Source organism: Acanthochromis polyacanthus, chromosome 6 (assembly GCF_021347895.1).
Source record: "Acanthochromis polyacanthus isolate Apoly-LR-REF ecotype Palm Island chromosome 6, KAUST_Apoly_ChrSc, whole genome shotgun sequence".
NCBI classification, from domain to species: domain Eukaryota; kingdom Metazoa; phylum Chordata; class Actinopteri; family Pomacentridae; genus Acanthochromis; species Acanthochromis polyacanthus.
In genome coordinates, this window is record NC_067118.1 from 30,743,474 (window position 1) to 30,759,775 (window position 16,302).

Below are 16,302 nucleotides of genomic sequence, written 5' to 3' on the forward strand. Positions count from 1 at the left end.
TGCTGTAACAGGAACCTAGATGTGTCATGCGACTGTCGTGGTATAAATTGTGCAAAGAGAATGCATACTCATGCAGCTCAAGTGGATGATTATGCAACTATGATAGCACAGATATCAAATATGCAGGCCTCATGTGCCTTAAGTCGACCACCAGATGGCAACAGAAAACTCTATTTCTACTGAGCTGCATGCAGTTTTAGTTACTAAAGCAGAAATCTTTATGGTATTATTTTATTTTGAGGGTGAAATGATGGATTGACGAGCAAAATAATTTGCAACTATGCTGTTGATTCAGTTGTTACAATCATTTAAAACAAACACTCTTTGGCTGTAGCTACTCAGGTGAAGATATGCAGATATTAACATTCACTAAACAACGAATTTGTTACTATTAGCCATATTGTATTCCCTTTACTGTTGTTACTTTAGTGCTGCCTTAAACCAGTCAGAGCAGTGAGAATGAAAAGGAAACATGCTCTGTGGAGGTATTTATTATCAGGTGCTTTACTTGACATTCAGAGACCTCCATGCTTATCACAAGTCTGTTATTAAATTCTCCCTCATTTATGGGATGAAAGTGCTTCTCCTCTGCTGTCTTCAGCAGATGGTCAGTGCAGCGCGACCCCACAGGGCACAAGTCGGTCATGTTGCGCAGCAGCTTGGCAGACAGCTGGGAGGAGTCTAGACGGAAGCTCCTCAGCTGGACCTTCAAGAACCCACAGCATCATTACTCCGAGTTGTTCAGCTGCTTTCACCATGAACTGGTCAGCCTGCTTGCTACGAGAGAGAAAAGAAACATCAGCACCATCTGGAAGTCTGATAAAAGCATCCTGACTAACATATTTTAGCTGTGGGAGATGTTTGCTGATGTCTGTTGAAACAAACCACATGAAGCTGCTGTGTGACTGTTCATATTGTCGAAGATAAATAACAGATTTTATAGTCGCAGTCATCTGCCTCTGGAATATTAGACTTTTCTCCATGGTTATGATCCAGTGGTAACACAGGAGGGTCTCTGTGGCCGTGTCAAATACTCATGGATCATCTGGAGGAACAGTTGCAGCATTATATGAAATTCTGACCAGCCCTTATTGTTATAATTAGCAAGAGAATGAACACACCAAGGCTCTACATGGATGAATTAGAAATACCACACTATGCAGCTGTTAATGGCTATGGGAGTAATTTTTTTGATTTGTTTTTATAAAGAATACAGATTTATAGTCCATTTCAAAATGTGCTTTGCTCATTGCTAACGACATTTGGATTTTTAATCAGCACTATGTGCCTTGTGTTACAACAGCAGAAAGTCTCTGGGCTCATCTGTGTTTATTACAGCTTACACAACTGGAGCTGGAAGCGTGAAAACTGCAGTGCTCATCCACGGAGAGCTGACCTTTCAGTTAAGAGGGACATATTGTGTGTCCAGCAGCTAAATTTCTGCAATAGAAAAATATTTGCATGTCTGTACATATAGATTTTTCAACGAGGCGAGCAAGAATTTATTTAATTTTTGTATTTATTTTTGTTTTGTTTTGTTTTGTTTTTTTGCTGTAGAAAAAAACCATCACAGATGCAAGCTATTGGTCCGTGTATTTTTCTGGCAATTGGATTTTCCGTTCTTAAACTGGTATTGAAAAACAAAAAAACGAGTGGTTATTTAATTTTGGTTTTAAAATACAAAAATCTAAATTGAAATACAAGACGTTTTTCCTTTTCATGATCAAAAGGGGATACATGAAATTTTAAAAATGCTTTGATTTTCATTTTATATTTAGAATAACAAAAAAGTAAAATCAGTAAGAGACAGAAACGATATAAGGTTCGTTTTTCATTTTCTGAGACCGGAAGTGGTCATCGGCAAGTGTGGAGCCAAACAACAACAATCGAACAGAACATTTAGTGCCATAACAGTGATAGCTATAAATCACCCCTGCAACTTGCATTTTACACACAATATTTACTAATTACAACAACTATATATCACCATTAAACATAGGAATGAATTGAACAGAAGGGAATGAACAGTTCAACAACAGCATGCATATTCATGACCAGTGTATTGATAATTACAGGCAATGTGTAGTATATTGACATATAAATAAGAAGGAAAAAAACTTTTTCTAATGAAACATCCAATCAGTGCCAATCACAAGTCAAAAACACTCCTCTTTATACTTTGAGTTTGTATATTACTCATGTAAAAAAGACATTTGCCATAAAATTCGTGAAAACGTGGCTTTAAAATGATAGTATTTTTCTGTAACATGAAATATTAAGAACTACATAAGTAACAACCAGACATTTTTGAGCACCGCTTATTAAGAGATCAAGACAGAACCAGTGCTTTGTTAGTCGGCTTCGTCAGTGCTGCATGTGTGTGGTTTGCGCAGATTTGACTGACAGTCAAACAATCAAACAACTGTCATCGGTTTTCAACTGAGTCACTCCCACTACTATTACTCCCAGCAAGTGAGAAGAGTGTGAAGAAAAAACTAGATCTAGAAATATGTCATGAGAAATAACCAAAACTGAATTAACAGCGATAGAAGAAGCATTATCCTATGAGAAAAACCTGAGAGTTTGAGTTTTATCTGACCTTAAATCTTGTTTTATATACTTTTGCTGACAATACACCAAATATACATCACACTAGGAGGTACATTGTGTCTATAGCCAGACAAACATGCATTTGAGCAAATGTGGAATCATATAGACTGAATATAGTTGCTTTATTCAGAAAACAGACTTGCAAAGGACTTCCTCAAGTTGTGGATGGTCTCAGCATTCACTGTGTTTTCAGTGGCTATGTGTGTGTCTTTCCTTCTGAAGGCATTCCTGAGAGACTGGGATACGCTGGAAGACAAGACAGCAACAACTTTGTATGTACACGGTGAGCCAATATATAGTATACGTGAACAGGAGCATGACATACTCTGTCTGAATAATTCAAAAAGCTATGTGAGCAGTGACAACTAAAACGAGTCATTCTTACTTCGGCTGTGGATGCCCCTGGGATTTCTCCTTAGTGTCCTGCTCCCCCAGTTGTTCATGATCCACAGCTGTCTGTAGACGGGGAGGTGTGTTTTCTACTCCTGACTCCTGCTGGGCTTAAGACTGACCCAGAAATTCAGGATGCACTGAAGCCACTAAGTTACAGCGCACCTGCAGTGGTCCTGATGTTGGAGCATCGTGATTCACAGAATTAAATATCTGTGCTGTCTGCCTGAGCTTTGGGTTTTCATCCTTTGTGGGAGATTTCAGCATCAGCCTTGCAGCAGACCTTTGTGAAAGTAATCCGTGGGGTTTCTGTGGATCCCCTAATTCAGCATAAGAGATTTTTGTGATACTCAGGCATCGACAGAATGTTTAAAATGTGGTGTAATCTAGTAAGTTCTTGCAGATTACAGTTTTATTCATGAGACAAATATAGTATCCCACACTCTTAACATATGAGGCAAACACGACAAAGTAAAGACACAGGTAAAGCAGAGGGGATACATAATCACACTACAATCAGCTCGACTACAATACAGAGATCCCTTCATGCGGAGGATGTGCACAGAAACTGAATCGTTGTCCGCTTTGTGAAATTAATAAAGTCTATATGCACACTACCGTTCAAATGTTTGGTGCCACCAGACATTTTCATGTTTTCCATTTTAACTCACACTTTTATTCATGTGCTAACATAACTGCACAAGGGTTTTCTAATCATCAGTTAGCCTTTCAACACCATGAGCTAACAAAATGTAGCATCAGAACACAGGAGAGATGGTTGCTGGAAATGTTCCTCTGTACCCCATGTAGAGATTTCACTTTAAATCAGACGTTTCCAGCTAGAATAGTCATTTACCACATGAGCAATGCCTAGACTGTATTTCTGATTCATTTAATGTTGTCTTCATTGACAAAAACTGCTTTTCTGACCCCCAAATTTTTGAACAGTAATGTACATGTGTGTGTTACCTAACAAATAATATCACTCACACCACTCATAACACAGACGTAGCACATATTGCAAAGGAAGCTTTATTGCCAGTGACAGATGCGAAATATCCAGAAAGGATTACTTTTTTCCACAACGTATTGTATTCTGATCTTGATTTAAACAGCTCAACACCGGTTCTCAAAGTACCACGGCCTGTAATAGTCACAGTCCACTGGGTCAGAAGACAGACGTTTCATCCCGACACAACGACCAAATGAACACACCCAGAGATAAATTAGCAAATGTTTAATCGGAGCCACCAAACCATGGACTCACCATGCAGCTATTACTGACTGTGGTACCTGTGCATGTTCTTCCTTCGGAAATCAATGTCATGGCATATTTCCTATGAAACAGATCAACACATCCATAAAGCCTCAGGCATGGCTTGTACAAGGGATACGCTCACAGACACAATGGCACTTCTACAACTTCGAAAAGAACTGCACACAGAGCTTGCCGAACAGATTTTATACTACAGTAACAAACAAATTGTTGGAAAACGGTACAGATTTCTTTTTACAGTTGATTTGGTTGCTTTTTAGCTGTTTCACCATTTAGGGTATTAGATATGTGAAATGGCCTCCACAAAAGCCACCGGACAACAACAAGTGATTGTGACATTTATGTACGAAAGCAAAAAGGCTTTTTTAAAAAAAAAAAAAAAAAATGAATGTGTGGATGACTATAGCTTTTTAAATCAATTTGACGGAAGATCTGATTTCAAAATAACTCACATTATTGAATTTGTAAAAAAACAAAACAAAACAAGATTTATATTGCACTCTCCATCAACTCACGAGAATCTTTAAATGGCAGTAACGCAGGCACTGTACGACTACAGCAGTCCACACTAAACCTCAGAGCACTAGGCATTGTTGTCATGGCAACACCTCCATGATAGCTGATATCCAGTGTGGAAGGAACAGGGCGGGGGGGGCACAAATTCATATCTGGCATTTCAAGGCAGATCATACATTACGCACCTTTTCATTATCAGACATTATATCTGCCACAAAACGGAATGCAAAAAGACAACAACAGCGTTAGCTCACTGGGGTGTGATTTACAACAGGCAATTTGAAAAGAGACGTATTGTCTTGGAGCACTGTTCTCTAATGAAATTGCACCCTCTTATGTGACAAACTGCAGGATTAACAGTCCCCTCTGGTATTTACATTGTGGGTTACTGGAGTGCAAAGGCTGATTTAAAGTAAATAATATTTTCTTTGGCTCAAAATCATATAAATATATTAAAATTGCTGCTGCACATTTTTTTCCCATGATAAAATCTTTAATAAATATTCTAGTATTATGCGTCCATCTATTAATACTCTATAATCACTCTATATAATCTCTTTTCTCGCGACACTGATGCTATAGATGGGGACAAAAGGAAAGTTGAGAAAGGCAAAATACTGCATGTCTCTATTATATGTGTACACTGTATCCTGTAGAACTTAAAATATGCATTTCTTATGACATATTCACAATGCATGGCTCACAGGGAACACAGCTTTAGATAAACACAGCGCTGTAACAGTGATGTTACACAAACATCCCACTTGATCGGACAGTTAAAACTGACTTGCACCTGCCTTTGTATCAATCATGCAAAACAAAAATAAATATCTAGCAGTATAAGTACGAAAATAATCACCACTACAGCCATACACACCCACTTACGGTACACATATTGAGATATACACAAACTTCAAACTGTACGGTTGTCCACAGTTTGAACAATATCTAAAGGTACACACTTAAAAAAGAAAAAAAGAAAATCAGGGTCGGGGGCAAATAAAAAGATTCATAGCTGGGTCAAACAGGTAGCACAGAGCAGCACTGAACTCAGTGTAGGCACAATCTGCTTTTTACATCATCAACAACAGCCCCAAAGGAAAACCACAGCTACTGAAACATAGGTGACCTATACAAGCACACAAATCAACCGGTCAACAACTAGACAGTACATTTTGACACTGCATAGAGTTAAAAACACAGTCCAGGCCAGCACTTGGTTGTACCGAGCTCACACCCCCACGATCTGATTCTAGTTATTGGCATTTCCCCCCACACGTCTGCGTTTGGGTTCAGCTAAGGTACGTCAGTGTTATCTAGACTCTGAGATTCTCCCCCTTCTCCTGGGTTACTCAGTTGGCCTGGACTGGTTTTGGACCCACTGCAACGCCATTACAGTCGAGGATGTACTGCAGGCAACCTTGAGGAGGGCGCCCGGTACCATTCTTAGTGGGCTCGCCAGTGATTTCTCCCTTCTGACCAGCTCCCTACAAAGACAGAAAAAAACAACTTACTCATCCAGTAATGACCTAAGATGTCCTACAGCTGACAATGTCCTACAACATAAATATTACACTATTACATTAGCAAGATCCTTAACTAACAGAGCCTCATCTTTTAATCTCTGTGCCTGTGTGTACCTGAGATGGCTGAATTGTGGTGGGTCTCTGGGGAGCATTCGCTTCCTTCTCAGCTGCCTGGTTCATTTTTTCAATCACCATGTCAGTGATGAGCTGCCGGTCTTCAGCCTGGTGTTCACCTACCAGGGGCATGGCAGAGCCAACCACCTGGGCCACAGAAAGGACAGTATAGCAGAGAACAAAGATGTAAACGCCACATAGTAGTGCCATATGCAAATCTTGTCTTAATATAAAACATGTCACATCCATTTTGACCAGTGCACAGAGGAAACAGGCAACATTTTTACTTTTACAGCTCCAGAAATTCTCTACTTTGATTCCTGAGATGTAGCTTCCTACCTCTGTGATGTAATCTCTGCCATCTTTCCCATGGATAGCTTTAACTGCACAAATGTCCAGACCCCCGAAAATCTCCGAGCAGGTGTCAACCCACAGCTTGTACCTAAACAGAACAATCAGTACGACTCAGAGCCGGTGGCAACATAATGAGACATTACGGTCTGATTACCACCTGTTTCCATTTCAGCAGAACATGCTATCATACATGCCAGAAACAGATTAGCACATAAAGTTGAATTGTTTTAAACTAAAAACATTTGTCAAAATAACACACCTCATTGTATTAGAGCATAAGATTCTCGTTTAACACTCACCTGTCAGTCATCGCTACCTGTTCAAGCATAGCTGAGCCTGTGTTGCTTTTCCAGTTACCAGATATAGATGTTCTCCTGAAGTATGTAAAGCAAAAAAATTAAAGTAAGTTCAGTTCTGTTTCCTGTTTGATTACAAAGTTAAATAGTGTCATCCTACATACATGTATGCTTTGTAGTCGGTGCCGATCTTCTGGATTCGGATGTCGTACTTTGAGTCGATCAGAGGTTCTGTGGTGGTGTAGGTCTGAGTGAGAGCAACAACACTGGCAATGTCCTGGAACTTACTGTGGTTGTCAACCTTCACCTGCACGCAAAAACGAACACGTCACACAGGAGCCGAATATAGAAAAAATACATTAAAATGATTCTTGAGTCAAGATGCAGGTGAATGTTTCATGGTGTTGCTTTAAGTGATCATATATAAATTCACAAGGCTTAAAAAGCAAAGCAAAAGCCTGGATTATGGCAAAAAAAAACCTAAATCATACATTCATTCTACTACAACACAAGACATTTCTGTACCTTTCCAATACCGGAATGGGCATGTCCGATCTTCACAACAACAGGGAATGATGGCATGCTTACCTAAAGTCAGACAGTAGAATTTGTGTGGTTGCATCATATATTTATGGTTTAATTTCCTAATCACAAACTTGCTGATTAATGCCATAAATAAATTCAGAAATTTTATGTGCAAAGAGGGTTGGTAATAGTGTTCTCACCATCTCCTTGTAGTTTGGGTAAAAGGTCTGCTCAATCAGAGGGAACTTATCAGCACCCAACTTCCTAAAGGTGTTGATAAGTTGGGCAAACTGCAGACACACAGAGGTAAATAATCAAGACATTTTCTGTAAATAATTTGACAGAGACAGTTACAACAATCTATCGGATGAAAGGCAATCCAGAAATCCGGAAAACATGATTACTGTTGCGCAGTCTGCTACATTGTTGGACAATAAAGCACTCCCTGGCTGCCTACCGCCCACGGCTTGTCACACAGGTTGTAGATGGACTCGAGGGAGTTGATGCTTGGGACGCCACCATACTGCAGACCGATGATCAGGTTTCGAAAATCTTCATTCTGAGTCATACTGAAGGCATGCTGACGAATGAGGACAAAGTCTGGCTTGAAGGACCTGTAAAGCAGAATTATGAGATGCAGAGGTGTGACATGAACTGACCAGAAACATGACAGACTGTGGCAGGTGCTGCCAGCAGTGTGGATAAATCAGAGAGTGGGTACTGTAGGTGGACACAACCTGATTAAAACAATCAAGTATGTTGTACAGTATTTTTCCTTCGTGTGTCTCACCTGACAACCTTGGTGCCGTTTCTGTAAACCTGCATGTTAACCATGCAGGTTCCGTTGGCGTGAGCTACGACGTTGATCTCATTGAATTCAGCCTGAAGGAGTTGATAGGTACAAAGGTACATGAGGACAGATCATTCCAACCTCTCCACTCTGTTTTACATTAGCACTTGAAATGGGTATTAGTAGCAAGATGAAACCTACCTGTTCCACTTTGATGTCATAATCTCCATGTATTTTCTTTCCCCGGAATAATTTTGCCCTGGGTAAAAAGAATTCACAGGATTTTAACAGAACCACAGAATAAATACGAGCGATTACAGAGATTCCTAAAATAGAGATTTCTAATTGATTACCCTTCCAAGTCTAAATCTTCTTCGTCATATTCTCTGGAATGTGAATTATCGGTGAATATATGCCACTATGGTGAGTGCAGAGAAAGGCCTCTTTTTGTCCACGTTCATCTGCTGATGCACAGAAATTCCTCGCCACAATTTGACAATAATGACAGCATTAAATCATTAGCAGACTTTTAAAAGCCTAATAATGTTTACCGGCTTACACGCAGATAGAATTGAGCATATCTGACTGTTTAGCAGAGCTGCCAATGAGTTTAACAAATGATGATGCATTGCTTTCCTCCTGAATACACTGAATTCAAAATTTCAGAAAATGGCTGCACCTTTCTTGTGATTCAGCACTTTTAAAAAAACAGACAGTCCCCTGTACGGCTTGAATACAAATGACACACTCTGATCCCTCTTTACCTGGACCACAGCTGAAGAGGAAATCTTTCAAAGGGATTTAAGAAAAAGATGGATCAGTGACCCAAAACCACACAGGGATGAAAACTTCCTCATCTAGACAGTGTGTGTCTGTGTTTGATTTCTTTGGCTCTCTCCTAAGCTATCACACAGAGGATGGCCCTGACAAGATAAGATTTGGCAGCACAAACTACTGGGGTAAATCAATACCGAGGGCAGCCCAAAAAAAAGAACTCTTGCCTTCTATTTCCTTAAATTGCCATGGAGAAGGTTTCATCTGGGTTTCACTTTCCACAGTTTCAGGATTACCCCGATACTAACAGCCAGGTTCTGCAGTGGTACAGACAATATGATAGCTGTATCCAAACAGAGCCTGTAGAATGTCTACATTTCAGCGTGACTGTGTTAACATATTTTGCTGACATGTTTTAAAGTTCTCACATCCTCTTAGATAGTATCACTCTCCTGTCAGACACCCTGCACTCCCCGAATATTTAATGCCGTGGTAAAACTGAATAATTCATTCACCAGCTAATTAGAGCACCGAGATCTACTTGGCTGTGGAGGAAAACAAGCATTAAAATATGAATCACAGCTCCTATATTTTGGGGAATGAAAAGTCAACTGTGCACTGTGATGAATGTTTTGCGTCAGTACAGACAGAAAGACGGTGATTGCAAATTATGACCCCGACAACAAACACAGAGGTGAGGCACGACGGGGACGAGCCTCCGATTTCATTTTGCACATTTGAATAATAATCACTGTTAACAGGAGGGATGGCTCTGTGGATGGAGTACAGCTTCATGTGACTGATCTGAACTTTATCACTATGCGTACAGCAGCTCAGCTCATAGCTCAGAGCATAGAAGGCACACATTCAAAAAGGACACGATCTTCAAATCCACTGCATTAATATGCATCGGTATTTGGTAGTCACCTCACAGCAACCGGGTCTGCTGGTTAAAATCTAAGCTCATTCTCTGATCGGTTTAGTTTTCATCCAACTGCAAAGCCTCGGTGGTTGTTTATTAGCTCTAACTCTGCGCTTAAACTTGATTGCTGGTCTTAAGCCCGGAGTTAGTTACTGGGCTTTGCAACTATTGCTGCTCACTTTAAAAGAGGGAAGAGCATGATAGCAGACATTTACTAGGATCACTCCTTTGTAGGAATCAATAGAGCTGCTCTACACTTGAATTAAAGACGAGACAAGAAACCAAATGAGATTAAAAAAAAATATTGCTTCTCTTCTGTTTTTTGTATGTTCTGAAAAAAAATCCAATGTATGCAACGATTAATGAAGAAACTTCATTAATAGCTGAAGTTTGCTCAGTCAAAAAAAAATCCCCAAATTACATTACAGCTGTGAAAGAATTAGTCATTCATATGATTCAACGAGAGCTTGGTGAGAGGAGTCCTTGCTGAATTTTAATGTGCCATCACTTTGCATGCATAACTTTCACTCTCTGTGGGGGTAATGTTTGAATAAGACTAAATAGACAGTCTAGAGCAGATATCAGAGGAAACAGTAACCTATGTATTTTCTAACTGATTTAATGAAAGGAATCTTAGTGTCTTTGCATTAAATTGAGGTACATTATAGAGGGAATAAGGAAGCAGTGCATCTCAGCCATTAGTCTGATAGGCGGGATAGTGTACCATCTGCTCCTCCTGCCATAAGAGTAATTTATAGCACAGCATTCCTGGAACAACAAAAAAAACTCTCTGGATGACTGGCAGCCTCGTTGAACAAGTAAAACACTGGCTGAATGACAGAATGCATCTGTCTGTGCTGTAGCTCAGGCCAACCACCTTTAGTCTCGCACATGCAAATATTCTCCCTAACAACACTTGTCACACAACAAAGTCTAACACCTATTCTGTTTTCTCTATACATATATTTTTTGTGTCTTCTCTGACACTTGGCATGTTTGCAGTTTGCCAAGCTTTTAATCACTAAATAAATATTATGTGTAACATGCCTAATAATTAAAACACTAAATTTATAGGTGCATTTTACATGCATAAAGAACCATTTCTGGCTGGATATTCACCTATATACAAACTAAAATACAACATTTTAGCTGCCATCCTGCTGTCGCTGCAAGTCATTGTTATTTCCCAGAAAAATACACAGAGTAGCAAACTTCACTTTGGCAGACTGCTCCTTATGACTACTCAGAATGTTTCTTTCTACAAATAATAGAAAGTAATAGACGGCTAGCATGCATATAAAAGTAAACAGTGTGTTAATGTGAAACTGGGTGGTGTCATGGTGTTAGAAAACACACGGATTCCACGCAAAATACTTCAAAAACTGTAAAACAGGTATGTATCAAATATGGCATATGTACTGATTGTTTGTTATTGGACTGATTTGATCTAATAATGGCTGAGATTTTTGTTAGATGCAATTAGTCTGGAGAACTGTTTCCTGATGTCATTCTGTGTCTTGGGGCCACCAGGTCTCCATCATTCTGACTTTCATTTGCAGCATGTGGCAGAAAGAAGTCTCGACATTGCCTGTCACACAGTGAGATACAGCACATAAACAATACCCTCAGACTCAAGTTGTGCCAACATTACAGAGAATAATGGGTACTCACCCAATACCTGCAAGATGATAATAAAGAGACATTTCATCTTTTTATGGCTCGCCAGCAGCTATATTTTCAGTATAGCTTCTGTCCTGCCTGACGTTCTGAGTGCTCAATACAAAGCACATATTATTTCAAACACATCAGTACTTCTCTGAAGATAGTCGCCCCCAAATCCTTCTCAATTTGGTTTCTGTCTGCTTGTTATAGCCCAAACTGTGACATTTCAAGCAGAACACAGTCTAAACAGCCCAAGCAGACCATCACAAGACTGTGTAAACCAAAACAGATTTGTACAGCTGTAGCAGCTTACAATCTCTGGGTGAAAAGTTCTCCGGCAGAAGCCAACCTAGTCAAACATGTACAACTTCTCTCTCTCGGTGATATTGAGCTGCCATAAAAAATGGATGCAGCACTCAGACACAGGAAGCCCTTTGAATGAACCATTTCAGCTGATCTCACAAGTGGTTGTGCAACATGTCAAGCTACAAACCATGTAGTACAACTGTAGCTTTCAGAGCTTATGAACACCACAAACTATTACACTACTGAATATATTTTAACAGAAATAATGTCAGAGCAGCAATTTACTTGAGGTTTTTAATCAAATACAAAGACACTACCTCACATCAGACCTTGTTATATGAGAGAGAATAATGGTGGTAGGGTGGAACTTACTTAACATTATGTATTTAAATGACCTTTGATGAATGACATGAATTTAGTCTAATGTATTATATTGGGCTTCTTTGCCAAGATCTGCAGAGCAGTGTCAGTGTCCTGGCACATCAGACTGAAATCCTCATTCCTCAGCTTCCTTTCCACTAATAATGAATGTGGAACAAGTGAATACTTAAGGCTGGCATCAGTCCTGCTGCTGAAGATCTGATTCTAATACCAATGATCAGAGTTTTTAGTGTATAAATGGCCACTCCTGCACACTAAAACACACCTATACACATCTATAGGGTGTCTACATGACACACAACACAGACTGCATCCTAATGTTGATTCAACATACAGTACAACTCTACACCACCACTACCTTCATAAACGAACACCACATCTAATGACTGTTTGCAATCTGGATGTTACAGAAGTATGACTGAGGATCATAAGTTCAAAACCATATAAACTATGAAAAAAAAGCTTGAGTGAATTAGTTAATTATGCATTGTTGAAATCAGACTTTAACTACCAGATATTGTCGTTTCGTACAATGTTCAAAGCAGAGGATGCAGATTTATTTTAAATTTTACATGTTTGCCTCAGGAAAGTCAGTCTACCATCCAGTGTGTCAGCAGTTCCTCTGGCTGTGTATTGAAAAAGGCATTATTGAGTTGAGTTTTAGTTCCCTGCTCTTTATCCACAGGTGGGTAATGTCCATATAAATTATACAGGAGACAATGGCTCCAGCCCACTCATTGCTGTGGAAAATATGCCAGCTGTGTAAATATCATCATGAGGAGATAGAGTTACGACAATCTAGTATTTGATGAGAAATGAGTCTTGACACAAAGTAATTTCCCTCTAAATTCATGTGCAAACTCATTTAGTGTATTTTAATTCCTCACCACAGTGGGCTGACAAAGATGCTTGTTTTAAGCTGCCTTTGAGTACGATCCCTGAGGACACTGATTGCCAGTGCACTGGCTTAAGTGCTTTAAGGTAACATCAATGACACGATGGTCCTTTCTCCCAGCAGGCTTAGAAACTTATCTTTGCAGATGATGTTCTGGATTTTTTTTTCTCAGTCAAATTATTGACAAATGCAACCCAGTGGTCCATAGGTTGCGGTTCCTTACATAAATCATTCCCTATGTCAGTGCAGGGCAGGTCATGTGATCTGCAATCAGAAAGCAGGGGGAAACCCCATTGATAGAGTGGAAGCACTGCAGTATTTACTTCCAAGACCTCGCTCTTTTCAATTCTGCACAAAATGTTAAACACCAATATTTTTTTTTAAATGTGGAAAAATGCCACATTATAGTATCACACTATTAACAATTACAGTTAATATGACAAATTTTAATACAGGGTAGATGTATAACAGAATAAAACACCACAGAAAAGCATTTTCTAAAACAACAAGAACAGAGGACAATAAAATCCTCTGTTCTGCTGTAATGTCATGACTGCTGGGAATTAATGGACCGTATTTCTTTAAGTATTGGCTACCGGTACATATTACCCTAACACTGGGATGTTGTACCATCAACCACAGCAGCAGAGCCCATTCATGTCTGCAGGGTGCTTAATACAGATGTTGTTTCAGGGGTTCTTTAAGCATTACCTAACTACTACAGTGAAACGAATCATTGGGAGAAAACTGCCGTTAAGGATGGAGCCAACAAAAAATACACAGAACAAATTATTCAAGATGAAATGTACAAGATTGAGTAGAGAAATGTATTATCTTACCACTCCTGTGTTGGTTCGTCAATGACAAAAAGAATCTTAAACTTCTTTGGTGTCGTGACTTGGGTCTGCTCCACCAGCCCTGCTGAAGCAGCTGTCTGCTTCACAACGTTGGTTATGGAACTGAAGAAGCCTGCTCCCGTCGACTGAGCTGGCTGGGGTTTCCTCTCTGGAGCAGGTGAAGTGGCTGGAGGTGTTGGCCCAGCTGTGGGAGACTTGGCAGGGATGGTGGAGGCAGGTGGAGGAGGCTGAGCAGGGTCAGGCCTCTGAAGGTCTGTCATGTAGCCATTGGGCAGGTTGGAGATGAACGTGCTGTCCGAGAGACGCCGACGCAGATAATTCATGGCTGCAGCTGAGAAAAGGCAGAGGAGTCGTCAAGCACAGGGTGTGGAAAAGGGTTCTGCAGAGGAGTCCTTGTCCTTAGTGTGCAGCTGATAATGGCTGAGCTCTCAATGCAAACTAACCAGCGAATGTATTCCCTCCCAGCTCAGTGGAGCATCCTCAAAGCTCCCCCTCACTAGCAGTGACGCTACACTCTCCCTCAGCCAATCCCCTCACCCCGAGCTCTCCTCCAGCATCGCAAATGATGCTCTAGCTTTGCCTCTCCTTCCTCCTCTCGTCCTCTCCTCTCTCCTCTCTCTCTCTCTCACTGGCATGCCTGACTTCCCTACCCCTCCCCCATTTTCTGCTGCTTCACAGGCGTCATCCTTTTTTGAACCACAGCATGGAAAATAGAGGGGTTTCCAGTGGAAGTGCAGGAGGGTACAGACAGCACCACATCGCTGTTGCCTCAATCCTGCCTGCCCCCTGTTCCTCAGGTTTCTCTGCCCTCTGTCTACCCACAGCATTTGTGTGTGTGGGTAACATGCAGCCATGAAATCTAAAATGGCTGTTTGGACCAGTTGGCCATGTGGAATGAGAGGAAATGTCAGCAGCAGTCCCCTGAGACACGGATGCATGCAGTAAAGGCTCTCTCATAATTGTTTTATCAATCACGGCACCTGCTGGTTTTACTAATTATGTTTTCCTACACGATTTTCTTTACCTCGCAGTTATTTTAGACTAAATTGGTCAGTACTGCACAGCACAGAAACACAGCTTAGAATATTTTCTGCACAAAATTTTCTATTAATTAACCTAAATTTCCCTCAAAAGCAAAAATCTTTGCAAAGCACGTAATAATAACTTCTTTGGTATAAAAGTAAAAAAAAAACATTTGCAAGACAAATGCAACAATTGCTGCTTCTACTATTCCTTAAAAATGCATTCAGGAAAGAACAGAGACGGAATATAGACGGTCATAACGCTATCTGATGAAAATTACCTCTAACACGGTTAACAGAAGGCTCAGGAGACAGATCAATAACTCGTCATGTGCCGAGGTCACCACAAATCTAGCCAAGGTTTGAAACAGTCTGAATCCAAAACAGGCCCTTAAATGGGAAATAATCCAAGGGTTTATAAATATTATTACTGAGGCAATTAAATCTTTATCTCACAGCAGGAATACCTTTTATAAGAAACAATAATAATGTTAATATTACAAGCTGACTTCTTTTATCATGCCATTGAAATCTTCATGAGCAGTTAGTGATCTTTGATCCCTCAGATATCAGGGAGATCACTTTTTGCTTTTATTGTTTTATCTCTGTGTAACAAACCTGCGCTTACTGTCAGATAAGCTCAGTTGGTGCCTATGTGCCAAAAGCTTTAAAAAAACACCTGTAGAGACAAGCATTTTTATGATAATTTATGTCTTTCCTAATGCTTTATTATTGCCCCTTTTAGTGTTTTAAGGTTTTTTATTTTTGTTTTATGATCTTCTTGTCATTGTGAGTTCTTTCCAACTCTAAGCTGCTATAGAATTACTCTTATTCTTACCATCATCGCTCTTCTCTAATAGGTACACATGCAGTCCTTTTCAGTGCTGTATCTGCATCACCAAAGACTGCTTTGGAACATTGATTTCACATATAATGAAATACCTACAAGGTAAAGCATTGGGTTTTCTTCACATTTGGGTTTTTTCCCCCAAATGTCCAATTAAGTTTGAATTACTGCAACATTTCATAAATTTACATGCCTACAAGCTTTCCTGTTAATTGTTTGTCTATATTTTCATGTAACAT

At 39.9% G+C, this 16,302-nt stretch overlaps 1 protein-coding gene across 1 annotated transcript; it reads right to left on the minus strand.

Annotated features, from left to right (window-relative positions):
* Positions 1-4,014: 4,014 nt before the first annotated feature.
* On the minus strand, positions 4,015-14,746 carry syn2a (synapsin IIa). Its single transcript, XM_022203373.2, has 11 exons — positions 14,177-14,746; positions 8,599-8,656; positions 8,398-8,489; positions 8,065-8,221; positions 7,808-7,897; positions 7,608-7,670; positions 7,247-7,389; positions 7,086-7,160; positions 6,772-6,874; positions 6,433-6,579; positions 4,015-6,279 (listed from the first exon to the last, which is right to left on the minus strand). The coding sequence occupies exons 1-11, from the start codon at positions 14,515-14,517 to the stop codon at positions 6,145-6,147; spliced, it is 1,404 nt and encodes a 467-aa protein (XP_022059065.1). The 5' UTR covers positions 14,518-14,746; the 3' UTR covers positions 4,015-6,144.
* Between the last annotated feature and the right edge of the window lie 1,556 nt (positions 14,747-16,302).

What these genes read in the sequence shown, in the direction of transcription:
- syn2a (XM_022203373.2), bottom strand. Translation starts at nt 14,517, where the DNA reads ATGAATTATCTGCGTCGGCGTCTCTCGGACAGCACGTTCATCTCCAAC. An exon ending in TGTGTGACAAGCCGTGGGCG is followed by an intron (nt 7,898 to 8,064) that starts GTAGGCAGCCAG and finishes GTGTGTCTGCAG; the next exon opens with TTTGCCCAACTTATCAACAC. An exon ending in CCCATTCCGGTATTGGAAAG is followed by an intron (nt 7,390 to 7,607) that starts GTACAGAAATGT and finishes TTTTGCGTGCAG; the next exon opens with GTGAAGGTTGACAACCACAG.